Source organism: Beauveria bassiana (assembly GCF_000280675.1).
Source record: "Beauveria bassiana ARSEF 2860 unplaced genomic scaffold BBA_S00002, whole genome shotgun sequence".
NCBI classification, from domain to species: domain Eukaryota; kingdom Fungi; phylum Ascomycota; class Sordariomycetes; order Hypocreales; family Cordycipitaceae; genus Beauveria; species Beauveria bassiana.
The window spans coordinates 1111216-1123281 of NW_007930837.1; the positions used below are offsets into that span (position 1 = coordinate 1111216).

At 53.1% G+C, this 12066-nt stretch overlaps 3 protein-coding genes across 3 annotated transcripts; 2 read left to right on the top strand and 1 right to left on the bottom strand.

Annotated features, from left to right (window-relative positions):
- Window positions 1-413: 413 nt before the first annotated feature.
- Window positions 414-3341, bottom strand: BBA_00984 (C6 transcription factor RegA; the record flags this gene model as incomplete). Its single annotated transcript, XM_008596081.1, has 1 exon — window positions 414-3341. The coding sequence occupies one exon, from the start codon at window positions 3339-3341 to the stop codon at window positions 414-416; it is 2928 nt and encodes a 975-aa protein (XP_008594303.1).
- A 1759-nt stretch (window positions 3342-5100) lies between these two features.
- BBA_00985 (MFS transporter) lies at window positions 5101-6920 on the top strand (the record flags this gene model as incomplete). Its single annotated transcript, XM_008596082.1, has 4 exons — window positions 5101-5282; window positions 5338-6494; window positions 6543-6647; window positions 6706-6920. The coding sequence occupies 4 exons, from the start codon at window positions 5101-5103 to the stop codon at window positions 6918-6920; spliced, it is 1659 nt and encodes a 552-aa protein (XP_008594304.1).
- A 784-nt stretch (window positions 6921-7704) lies between these two features.
- On the top strand, window positions 7705-9564 carry BBA_00986 (FYVE zinc finger protein; the record flags this gene model as incomplete). Its single annotated transcript, XM_008596083.1, has 3 exons — window positions 7705-8477; window positions 8534-8924; window positions 8998-9564. The coding sequence occupies 3 exons, from the start codon at window positions 7705-7707 to the stop codon at window positions 9562-9564; spliced, it is 1731 nt and encodes a 576-aa protein (XP_008594305.1).
- Between the last annotated feature and the right edge of the window lie 2502 nt (window positions 9565-12066).

Genomic DNA, 12066 nt, shown 5'->3' on the forward strand with positions numbered 1-12066 from the left:
ACTTGCATTCTCTAACCAGCCCGCCACAAGCTGCAAACGGGCCCTGCCGATGCCTGCTTGAATCCTTCATTGGCCAGCATTCTCTTTCAGCCCCGACTGCAGAAAAAAACGAGACGAGACAACGGGACAAGAAAAAGTGTGTTACCTGAATTTTTAAATTTTTTTGGGTGTTTTCAAAGAGCGTGAGAGCTCCCGGGCACAGAATCCCGTTGAGAGGCTAAGCCTGAAGGCTTAGCAAGACGACGAACGAGAAACAGATAATTCTTCATGAATTGATGCTTTTTTTCTTTTCTGTTGAAAACGTAATAGCTCTCGGTTACAGCTCTCGCTCGGGCACTTATACCCATTCTATACAGAAATTTTACAACAAGGCAGCGGGCGTATGCATGCTGCGTCTTGACGTGAAACACTAACTAACCCAATCCGACGGCCCATGCCGCATCGCCAAGCTGCCGGATCAAATGGCATAGGTTTTCCACAATCGGCGGCGTGGCTTCCTTTCCGTGAGACACATTGGCGCGCAAAATTTCCTCGCATATCAACATGCAGGCCCTGCTATCCTGCAGCGTCGCCTCCCCTGTCGCGTCTCGCTGCGGCGCCGGACTACGAATCAGCGGCCGGCCCTGGTCAAACCCAATGAATCTCTGCACCGACAATGAGTCCTGGTCGTCGAGATACACGTTGCCGTATGCATACTGCGAAGCCATTGTCTGCTGCCGATTCGCCTTGAGGACCACGCCGTATGTCCACAGGGCCAGCGCCGCGTGGTGCACCGCGACGGCATAGAACCCGTTCAGGTGGTCTGGCGGGAACATCTTGGCGCACCGTAGAATTTGACCCGCGGCGAACACGGCGCTCCGCGCCGCCGCGCTTGCCGCCCATTGCTGGAGCACGGGGTAGATGCGGCGTGCCTGCTCCTCACCCTCTTTGCCCGAGAAGAGCTGCAAATCATCCAGCGAGACGTGGAGGTTCATCTGCAGCAGATGCAGTACCACTTGTTCTTGCACCGACATATCTGGCCATTCTCCGGCCACCAGCTGGAAATTTTGCAGCTCTCTGACCAGCTCTTGGTGCCGCGAGTTGAGCAGTAAGCTGGCCGTTGAGCTCCCGCTGCTCGTGTATGATCGGGTTCGGTGCACCGCGCACAGCTGACGATACTCCAGGATCAGGCTCCAGAATCCATGCAAATATATTGATATGGAAAGCTGAAGATCCAATCGCGATGCGTTGCCACGAAGCTTGTGCACCTCATAGAACAAATCTCCCAGCGACGGCGGCCGCTTGCTTTGCCCCGAATGACGCTCCATGTATTTTGCTTTCCACTCTATCGCCGTCCCGGCAAACCACAATTCCCTCGATTCTGGTAGTGGCAGCGTCAGTTCTCCATATGACATGCACGGGTTCGTCAAGGTTGTCATGGACGCCTGTGCTTCGCGAAGGTAGCAGTGGAAAACCAGCCGTTTCCACTGCTCCCGCTCCACCCACGTTTTCCATTTCTCTTCGAGAGCTTGCCCTTCGTCCATTGCATTGACTTCTATCAACGGGTAGTTGGCCCGTTGAAACTTGCCACGATACCGCATCATAGTCACTGGAATGACCAGGTGACATTCTGCAATCTCCATTTTGCGTCGATTTCCACTCCAAAGGGCGATGTCTTCCCAAAGGATGAGAGATTGGACGAGACCGAGGTTTTGAATTGCGGTGTTGTTGGCCTCGAACCGAGAAGGGATCGTGATTCGAATGGCTTCTTGCACAGCAAACCCAAACTTTCGAAGCGTCGGCACCGGTGTAGACACCGCACCGGCAGCTGCAGCGGTCCCTATCCACTCAGGCCACTGCTCGTTCAGTCGAAAGGTTGGGAAATGGATCCAGCCAGAGACTTGGCACGCATGCGCTGCCAGAAAAATGTGAATCATGCTATCCATCAACTCAACTGTAGGAAACGATGCAGCGACCTGATTTCTACTGATTTCAGTCTTGCAGGTACTTAGCACCGAAGAAAGCAGTCTGTCTCGTCCAGACTGCTCTAGTTTCTCCCCTGAAACTCGAAAAGCTTGGTTGTCGCCTCTCTTCAAATGCATCCTGGCGGCTTGGCTACTGCTGACTGGCATATGTCCCAGTTCCGTATAGCCTGTATCATGATCCTTTGGCTGCCAGCGCCAAGGGGACGCTGCCCAGCCTCTGACAAGTGCATTGCGCATCTGTGCCACTTCACTCGCTGTTTCAGGGCGACTGATACTACCTTCTCGCTTTAATCGGGGTATATTTCCCATGAGGTCCAGATTCCAGTTATCCAAGAGCCCAAAGTCCATGTCAGTCATTTCCAGACTAGCGTTGTCGCAGAAATCCAAAACGTCAAGTCCGTGAGGGTCTGCATTTCGTGACGGGTCGAAAGGCTGGTCGTAGAGTACATCTCGCAGGAAGTCGAAGAAGGGCACTGTCGTTGGATCCATCATATTGCCGGGAGGTTGCGCCAGTAGTTGTGAGCCGTCCATTTGTTCTGTTGAATGCTGTACGTAACTGTACGCCATTTGGTGGTTGTGCTCCTGTGCGCTCTCAGGTGTTGGCAATTGACCGTCTTCAAGAGCTAGCGGGGTGGTTTGCGATCCAGGTGTCGTGTTGGTATGCGCAGCTGGGACAGAGCTGACCGTATTGGGATTGGGGTGGTGAAGGTGATGCGTTGTCGGAGACGGCTCGCTCGATTCTGTAGTCACCGTCTGGTGGTTTGTTTCGGCCGGAAAGTGCGCGATGCTCTTTGACTGCCCATGGCTCACCTCAGATGAGACGCACTCAAGCTTTCTGGAGACACAGCGCTTACACGGCTTCGTTTCTTCACATTTGACCCTGGCAGTGGCGCATGGCCGACAAGCCTGAGAAACACGACCCGGTCCTGGTGAGGTTTGCTTACGGCGACGCTTTGCAGGAGAATCATTGGCATGGTTCGCGACGTGCCGACGTAGGAGGTCCTTCCTAGCGAAAGACTTTTGGCAGATTTCGCAGATGAAGCGTCGACCTAGGGTATGTGTTTGGACATGTCGAACGAGATGTTCGGGTCGTGAGTATGAGCGGCCACAATCACGGCAGGCGTATAAATTGCTCCCTACATGGCCTTTGCGAGGCGTCGGTGTGGAAGACTTGTCGGGCTGAAAAGAATCTGTCGAGGCTGCTACTGTCGGACTGGCAGTGCTGGGTCCGGATGGGGGATCGTTGTATTGCGTGGCGTCGCCGGGGTAAGATGCGCTGCTTGGAGTGTGATTGTGAAGCGACTGCTGGGGGTGCTGCTGGTCCAGTAGAGGAGGCTGAGGGTCCAAGATTTTGGACAGTGAGGAGGATCCGTTCATGATGGTTGTCTTGACGGCCAAGAAGCCAACCTGCACTCGTGCTCAATGCCAGCTGTTACATGAGTACGATGGCGCGCAACGGAATTGATTGAAAGAGTGCAAATGCGACAATTCGAGGGAGGCAGCAGACACGCCGAAGATTAGCGGAGAGAGTCGAGGTGACGCGGCTGAGGCTTGAGAGAAAGATCGCGGAGCCCTTTCCGTGCAGCAGCTGAGCTTGAGTGGTGCTGACTTTTAGGTAGGGCGCCAAGCCTTGAGGTTCATGCGTTGAATACCTAGATAGGTTGGGTCCGTAACTAGGTTGTGCCAACAACGAGCGACCTCCCGACATCAAGATAATAGGGAATTCAGGTGCCAGTTGGACAGTGATCTTCTCTCCACTCGAAACACGCAATGCTCATCGCGGCATAGCGGCGCAGCGGCACTACTTTAGCGGGCATGGTAGCCTGATTTGTTGTCAAGTGGAGGTCTCGAGAACTGATGTTGGGTCCAATGGGGTCGATTAGGTGCGAGACTTGAAAGCAAAAAAAAAAAAAAAGAAGAGTTTCGGCCAGGGCCTGGATGACGGGGAGAGCGAGACAAGACTGGACAAGTCGAGAAAAGAGAGGCGTGAGAGGGTGGAGGCTGGAGGTGGACGAAACACCTAGGCTGGGGTACCGGTATGCCTTGCGCGAGACAGATGACCATCCAGCATCCGCCCTTTGCACTAACTAGGTAGTAGATGAAGTCTGTTTACGGATACGTCGAAATGCCAGGACTTTGATGTTGCGTTTTGCGTGGACTCGCAAGGATACCTAATTACTGAGCAGTGAGCAAGTTGTGCCCTGGTCATTCGCATTGCGAAAGCGGAGTACTCTGTAGGTTAGCTGCCACTTGAAGTTCTGTTGCAGACACCGATGACGGTGATGTTGGCGGTCATGCCAGAGCCCAAACTTATGCAGAGCTCAAGCCTCTCAGCTCTTAGAAGTTGAAAATCACTTGCGCTTCGCTGTCTCAGCAAGACACCATCTCGAACGGCCCGGCGCCTTCTGCGTGAGCTAGGAAAATACCAACGCACTAGGTCATCTCCAGCTAGTTAGCTAACTAGGTAATTCTGGCTGGACTGCACACTGCCCAGCGAAGAAACTTGCTTACCAGCACGGAGTAAGTATCCGTACTTGCAGAAGATATTATGACGATGCTCCATACATACTGATACGCCACCATGAGGATGCCACTGTACCAAAGTGGTCTAGGCGCATGTCAGCGAGAGCAAACATTCTCTTCCACTACAGGAATCCTCCTGGTGCAGTGCATCGGCCTCTCGCAGTGCAGCCAGTGAGCCGCTCAAAACGGCCCCCCAGACAATTGTCCACAGCTGCCTACCAACCTACCTACTTAGGGGCCAGGGCTCTCGGCAACGGCTGCACAGACTGCGACTTGGCCTTTCCCACGTCTTGGATATTCCATCGAGCCCGGCTAGATCCCGCCAACCAAACCAGTACCGGCAAGGCACTGAGCAGCCATTCAACTGCCTCCCTGCCGTTGCTCAATCATACGCTGCCTATGTACCTATCCGCCAAAGACACCGTCTCACTTCAGTTTTCAGCAGCTGATCCAAGGTTGCAGTGAAACTCCGGGAGGCAATAAATACCTAACCGGCTGCACCAATCTCCAATCTATGCTCGATTCGCTGGCTGGAGAATGCCACTGCCATGAGAACCGACCACTGATGCACCCACGGTCGTAGTTGCTGTCGCACTGTACTCCTTGGCCTGCCATGGCTGCTACCGATGCCGTTGAAGTGGTTACGCGCCAGTGTGAGAAGGGCGCCGAATCTGCCCCTCGCAGCAAAGTGTCTCGCAAAGCGACTCTAGGCAACGTTCGCCTTAGAAATGAAGAGAACAATGAAATCATCTTGATTCCGACGCCGTCATTAGATATTAACGACCCCTTGAACTGGTTCGTCTGCTCTGATCGTTCGGCTTCTCATCCACGACTGACTTGCCGAGAAAAGGTCGCAATGGCGCAAAAAGTACGTTGCGACTGTGCTGTGCGTGGCCATGACCATGTGCAACTTTTTGGCAGCCGGTCCATCCATCGCCATTGTGCGCACAGCCATCGACTTCTTTCCACAGACTGCGCAGAGTGAAAGTCTTATGACTTACGCCATCCCTAAAGTTGCATACTTCTTTACATCCACGTCGCTGCTCCAAGGCATGGGCAATCTGTTCTGGATCCCCATTGCGAACAAATGGGGTCGCAGGCCTGCCTACATTGCCAGCTACGCCATATACTTTGCCACTGCTATTTGGCTGATCTTTGAAAAGTCCTACTCTGGGTTTCTTGTTGGTCGCATCATCATGGGCTTTGGCGCCGGTGCGGCAGAGACTCTTGCGCCAGTCACAATCACCGACATCTTCTTTCTACATGAGAGAGGAGCCGTCATGTCCGCTTATACTTGCTTCCTCTCCATTGGCGTTGCGTTCGGAATGATCGTCTCTGGAGCTATCACCGCCAACAAACACTGGCGAACAATCTATGAAGTGAGCTCTGCCCTGATCGGCTTCGTCCTCCTTCTGCTGTTCTTCACGCTCCCTGAAACGGCATACAAACGAGTTGAGAATGGCAAAGTCATTGCTTCAGCATCTTCCGAGGCCCTTAGAAGTCGAGCAAGCCAAAGCAGCGATGCCGAGACGGGCCAGCCCACTGTTGCCAAGCAGACATACCTACAATCGCTCAGAATCTTTCGCCGCCAGCCTCTGACTCACGAGAGCGTGCTGAAAATGATATTTCGCCCCTTTGCTCTAATTCTCCTGCCGTCGGTGCTCTGGGCTGCTCTGGTGCAGGCTGTGACTATTGGCTTCCTTGTAGCTGTCTCATCGAATGTTGACCCTGCCTTTGAGGAAGCTTACCGTTTCCAGCCATGGCAAGTTGGCCTGTGCTTCTTTGCGGCCATTATAGGATCTTTACTGGGCCTCCCGGCGGGAGGCAAGCTCGGTGACTTTTGTGCAGACTACCTGACCAAGCGGAATGGCGGCATCCGAGAGCCGGAGATGCGACTTCCCACCATTATGATTTCTGCCATTACAGCGCCGCTAGCTCTTGTGCTCTATGGAGTTGGCATTCAACATCGCCTGCACTTCTTGTGTCCAACTGTTGGTCTTGCATTGTGTAAGTGGGCAAGCTAGCAACTCTAGGCTGTACTCACACGAACCACAGTGAACTTTTCCATCACGCAGGCCACCACTGTCTGCCTCGTCTATGTGATTGATTCGTATCGACCTGTTGCAGGTGAAATCACGCTCGCCGTCATGGGATTTAAATGTGAGACTTGCCTACTACTCGTTTTGGAAATTTTCTTAGCTAATGTGAAACTCGACAGCACTCTTTGGGTTTCTCCTATCTTTCGAGACAAACCCGTGGATCAACAAGTCTGGGTACCAAAACGCATACGGCGCCATGGCTGGCATTTCGGTGGCTGTAATCATCATGTGGATTCCATTGTACCTTTGGGGCAAAGCGCTTCGAATTAGGACTTGGCGGTGGAAGGTTATGTCACTGGTGCGCTGGGCAGATGATCGCGAGATCGGCGAATGATGTTCGAATGATACATATCTAATTACCATGTGCAAATATATCATGTAATGTTGCTTCGAAATATATGAGTGAATAGTAAGAGACTGTGAATATCAAACAGCCTAGTTTGTCAGCACGCGGCCATGCATATATAAGGCTTGAATGTATGGGAACAAGAAACCGATATCGAGGCATACTCACAAAAAATTCAACTTTATTGATACATCAGAATTTACTATCTTTTGAGTACATTTATCAGTGTTAGTCTCCGCAGTGGGTGGCGGTGCGATTTGTCGCCACAATAGGCACAGGTAGGTAGTAGGTAGGCGCTCAAGAGCGTGTGACTGTCCAACTTTTAGTGGCGATGCTGGATTGCTAATAAACGTCCACTTCCGGACCCCAGGGCTGCTCGCGTGTCTTGACTTGCCCTCCCAACACTAGGTCGCCAAAGCGGTTTCTTTCCGTACATCCGCATGCATTTGGAACGTGTCGCGTCTTTTGCTTGCGCATCTCTGACTTGATACGGCTCGTGCTGTCGAGCAGCTCCCCAGTCAAAGGGCTCGAGACGACGTCCCTCGAAAAGTCTCATGGCGTGAGTGGCTGAGCGCCCGAAAGCGACTCAGGCGTCTGCATCTGAAGACTCCAAAGGTTGACGAGATCAAAAGCCGTCTATCGAAAGTTACCTTATTTTTTTTGGCTCCTCTTCTGTTTCTTTTCTTTTTTTTCCCCTCCTCGCTTTGATACGTGATTCGAACCTTGATAGACCACACGTGCTTGACGGTGCAACCACCCGATGTTTTAGACCATGGCGACCCCGCGAGACCCTGCCGCGCATACGGTGCCGAACAAAACCATAGATGATACTACGACACAACCCGACGCCTCCACGAGCGCTGCAGGTCCCCAGGCCGTAGAGGACCTTGCCGGCTTATCTACAGGCCGCGGCGGAAACCCCGCTCTTGATCACGAGGAAGACTTGGCGCAGGCTGGGGAAGCCTCTTCCGCTGCGAGTAGGGGTCCAGCTGCACAAGTCGCTGCACCAACCGACGACGCGCCTTCAGCTGCCATGCCAGCACGAAGCGAGCCGCACATGCAAGATGATAGCGAGACCACGGAGAGTCACGACCTGAGCACCGACCGATCTGTCCGAGAAGAACACGCCACCGGCGGTGCTGGGAGCGCCGAGGTTGCCAGTGCCACACTTCCCATCCGGACCTCGTCAGCACGGGCTGCGATACGGGCTGCGCCAGCTGTGACGGGCACTGGCTCATCGTCGACGTCTCAGAGAGACACCTCGTCCCGGACGCGGTACGTTGGCCCGGACGGACAGGTTGTGGACTTGGGATCCATCATGTTTCCGCACCGGCCCAGCAGCGGTACAGAGACTGCTCCTCGCCTGTCTACAGGCAGGCGAAGCAGCCTGCGTCACCAACTGAGTCCTTCTCGAGACCGCTCGCAAAGACATCGGCGAGACACGCCCGATTTTGTTCTTCCCAGGTGGCAGCCAGATGCCGAGGTGACGCTCTGTCCCATCTGCAACACGCAGTTCAGCATATGGGTGCGAAAGCATCACTGCAGGTATGTAGAGTCCGAGGCACAGCATCTAGCATGTACGGTTCTTAACAAGATGATAGAAAATGCGGAAGAGTAGTCTGCAACTCATGCTCTCCCCACCGAATCACGATTCCGAATCAATACATTGTCCGCCCCCCCGACTCCGAGGTTTCCTTTACTTCAAGCCTGTTTGCGGATCCTTTGGGAGCAAGTCTTTTGGAGCATGATGGAATGGCAGGTGGCGAACGGGTCAGACTCTGCAACCCGTGTGTTCCCGACCCAAACACGGCGCCGCCGCAGAACCCGACGCCGCTTTCTCCGCGTTCGCCGCACCATAGGTCCCGGAGTAGCTTGAGCAACGCATATGGCGGTTTGCCACAAACTGGCGGATTTGGAGGGCTTGCAGGCGCGCTACAAGCAGTCAACGATCCAGATCAATATTCAGGCTCTCGGACAAGGAGTATTGTCCTGGTATGTTGAAGCACTGCGCCTTTTTTTCTACCAGGTTTTTGTTTTGGTAACACGCAACTAACCCGATGATTAGAACCCCCCTTCAAGAGGACATGATCCGGTACCGACGTCGAGCCGCAGTGCCTCGTACCAGACCCCATTCGAACGGTACATGTCTATGCGGCCGAGCAATTCAGGGTCGTCACAGTTCAGCACCCGGCCAGGACTCTTTCAGGATGCAGCGTCATCGTCACAGCAGCGCGCACTGCCCCCGACACCTCAGATTGCCGAAGAAGACGAGTGCCCCGTATGCCATAGAGAGCTACCCGCAACGACGCTGCCGGATTTCGAAGCGCTGCGGGAGCAGCACATTACGGCGTGCATCCTGTCGCACAGCACGTACGGAAGCCCCGCGCCGGGTGACGGGGCCGCCGCCGCACCGCCGCCGCCGCGACGCAGCGGCATGTACACGTACCCGGCGACGGAAAAGGACTGTGTGGACGACGCCGAGTGCACAATCTGCCTGGAGGAGTTTGCGGTTGGCGTGCCCATGGCGCGGCTAGAGTGCCTCTGTCGATTTCACCGCGCGTGCATAGCGGCCTGGTTCGTGAATCATCCGGGACGGTGCCCTGTACACCAGCACGACGGGTTCGGATTTTAGGAGGGATGATGGCGGCTTTTTGTGCAGAGAGCTCAGTGGAGATTGGCGCGATAAGCTGGAGGGAGTCGTCTATTTCAAGTCGGAGTTTTGGGACATGTATGTGGATTTTGGGGCCGTTTGATTTTCCATGGGAGCAAGCGATTTGTTTTTGTACTTTATACCACTGGCCCTCTCTCACTCTATTCTTGATCACATTGTACTTTTCTTCGTGATAACGTTGTGTGAAGTAGTACGTTGAATTGTATACCTAGGCATTCGAGGCAGACAAGCTCCAGCAGTATTTAGTGCTGTCCTGTGTGAACAGAGTATGCGATTTATTCGACAAGACAGTTTCACGGACACCAACCTCTGCTCAGAGACTACTGGTATCTGGTTTTGTTGGCCGCCGAGCTTGATGAAAATTTGGGTCCGCGTCCGCCTCGGTGCATTATTCGTGCACAGTTGTTGCTGGCGGGCGGGGCGAGGCTACGCGGACAATAGGCCGATGACGAGATTGCTGGTGTGGCAGTATGTGGGTAGGGATTCGTCAGTGGCTCAGCCGCGTCTGTGGTAGACAAGCGTCATCATGTACTGTAAATATGTTTTTTTTAAAGTAGAAGGGAAAGTTTAGCCAAGGCTCAGGGCACAGACGATGTTTATTATTTTCTAGGCAGTGGAGAGAGGAATACATTGTTTAATTACAGCCAAGCACAGAGCCTCACAGATGAGAGCAAGTTGAGCAATAATTAGGTAGCGTCTATCTGTAGAGGCGGTTTGTGGGGATGCAGAGCATCGTGCGATGTTTAATTTCGTTCTGGGAGGACCGTTATTTGGTGGACACGCCTCGGGATAGGCATTGCATAGTAGTACGGACTATTGTTTGCACGGCTTGGAGTTGTTTCGGACATGGTCAAGATAACTAGAGAGTGGCAGCCCAGAGTTTTGGGGCCGAATTGCCAGCGAAGAGGCAGAGTAAATAGGTACACAAGTATCGATACATTGAGAGGCAGCCTCACGATGACAAGGTTCTCGACCGGGGTCGCCCGTGCCAGACCTTGTTCAGCTGGGGAGATGCAGCGACGTATCAGTAGCAATGTAGACAAAGTTGACTAGCATCACCCGTCCAAGGTTGTGTGGCGCTCTGCTAGTCTGCGAGGTATCACCGTATCAGCTGCAGGGCTCCACTGCGACGGAGTGGTGGCCGGATTCGATCTGGATCAGGGTAACGTGTATCCGTAGAGAGAAAGCTGTGGCTGGTTTTGCTTGTGATGGCATGAGAATGAGACGTGTCGACGAGTAAATGAGGAGAAATGAGAAGAGCTTGTGGCTGGCGAATGGGTATCATCGTCGTGAAAGCTAGGATTAGGCGAGCTGCAAGGCAATTGTGGTTAAGCGAGCATGCCAGGAATGTCTTGCAAACGGCCACTTGGCCACGTACAAGTATTCAGTACATGCACCTACCTGCTTTTGGTACGGACGGAATAAATAAATACAGAAAATAAGTTAGATGTCTGCAGGCACTTTGCAAACGCCCACATCTAACCACATGCATCGCACTCGCCCAGCTTTGCTAGACTATTTTCAGCCGGACATTTTTCTCAAAAGTAACAAAGTAAACTGTACACACCAATAGAAAAGCCTCTGCCGTGGATGAGCGCTCTTTTAATGATAGCGCACCCTCTAGGCTGGGAACAAGACATGTATTTAGACCAGTTACGTAGCTCGAGGGGCTGCGTCAGCCCACAAGGTTCCCCCTCGTTCAGCAGAGCCAGGATCAGACCAGAAAGCTGGGAGGGTTTTGCGGGTACCTGCCTGCCTGCCTGCCTGCCTGCCTGCCTCTTTCTCGCTGGCAAGCTGGGCACCTTACTCCGCACCTTAGGTACATTTGTACTTGATGAACAGATAGATAATTACAGGCATCGATGCAATGCATGGCTGAGCCAACCAAAGAAGCAGTCAATGATACTTGGTCAACAACAACGCTAGCCTACCAGAGACCAGACTTCCAGCGTATTTTAGTTGTTCTGTGTGGCTTGACTGATTTGGCTGTGGTTCCCTGACGCCGTGACAATAACTACTGGAAAACCGCTTTGTAAAAAACTCAAGACGCCAAGTAAATAGGTAGGTACCTGTATGTACCTACCTCTCAGCTCTGGCCAAGCTCCTCTGGTTGCACAAATCAACGCCTTGCGACCTTGCTGGCAGCTGCACACTGTCGTCAATTATTTACACTCCCCCAGCCAGCCGCCCCCTCACAAGTCACAACTCAACCGCCTCTCTTTTCCTCTTTTCCAATCCGTCGTCTATCCGTTTTCCGTTTCATCTCTTCTCCTTCTTCGCCCGTTGTGCAATTCAAACGTTCAGCTTCCGCTATAGCTCCGCACTGGCTTCCTGCTTTCTGCCCTGCCGTTGTGGCTACCTTAACGCCTGTGCTACTATTGCCATTTATTACTTTTTTTTGTATTGCCTGCATCCTACCTAATCCCAAGATACCCCCGCCGCCTCTTCCTACCCCTGTCAGAT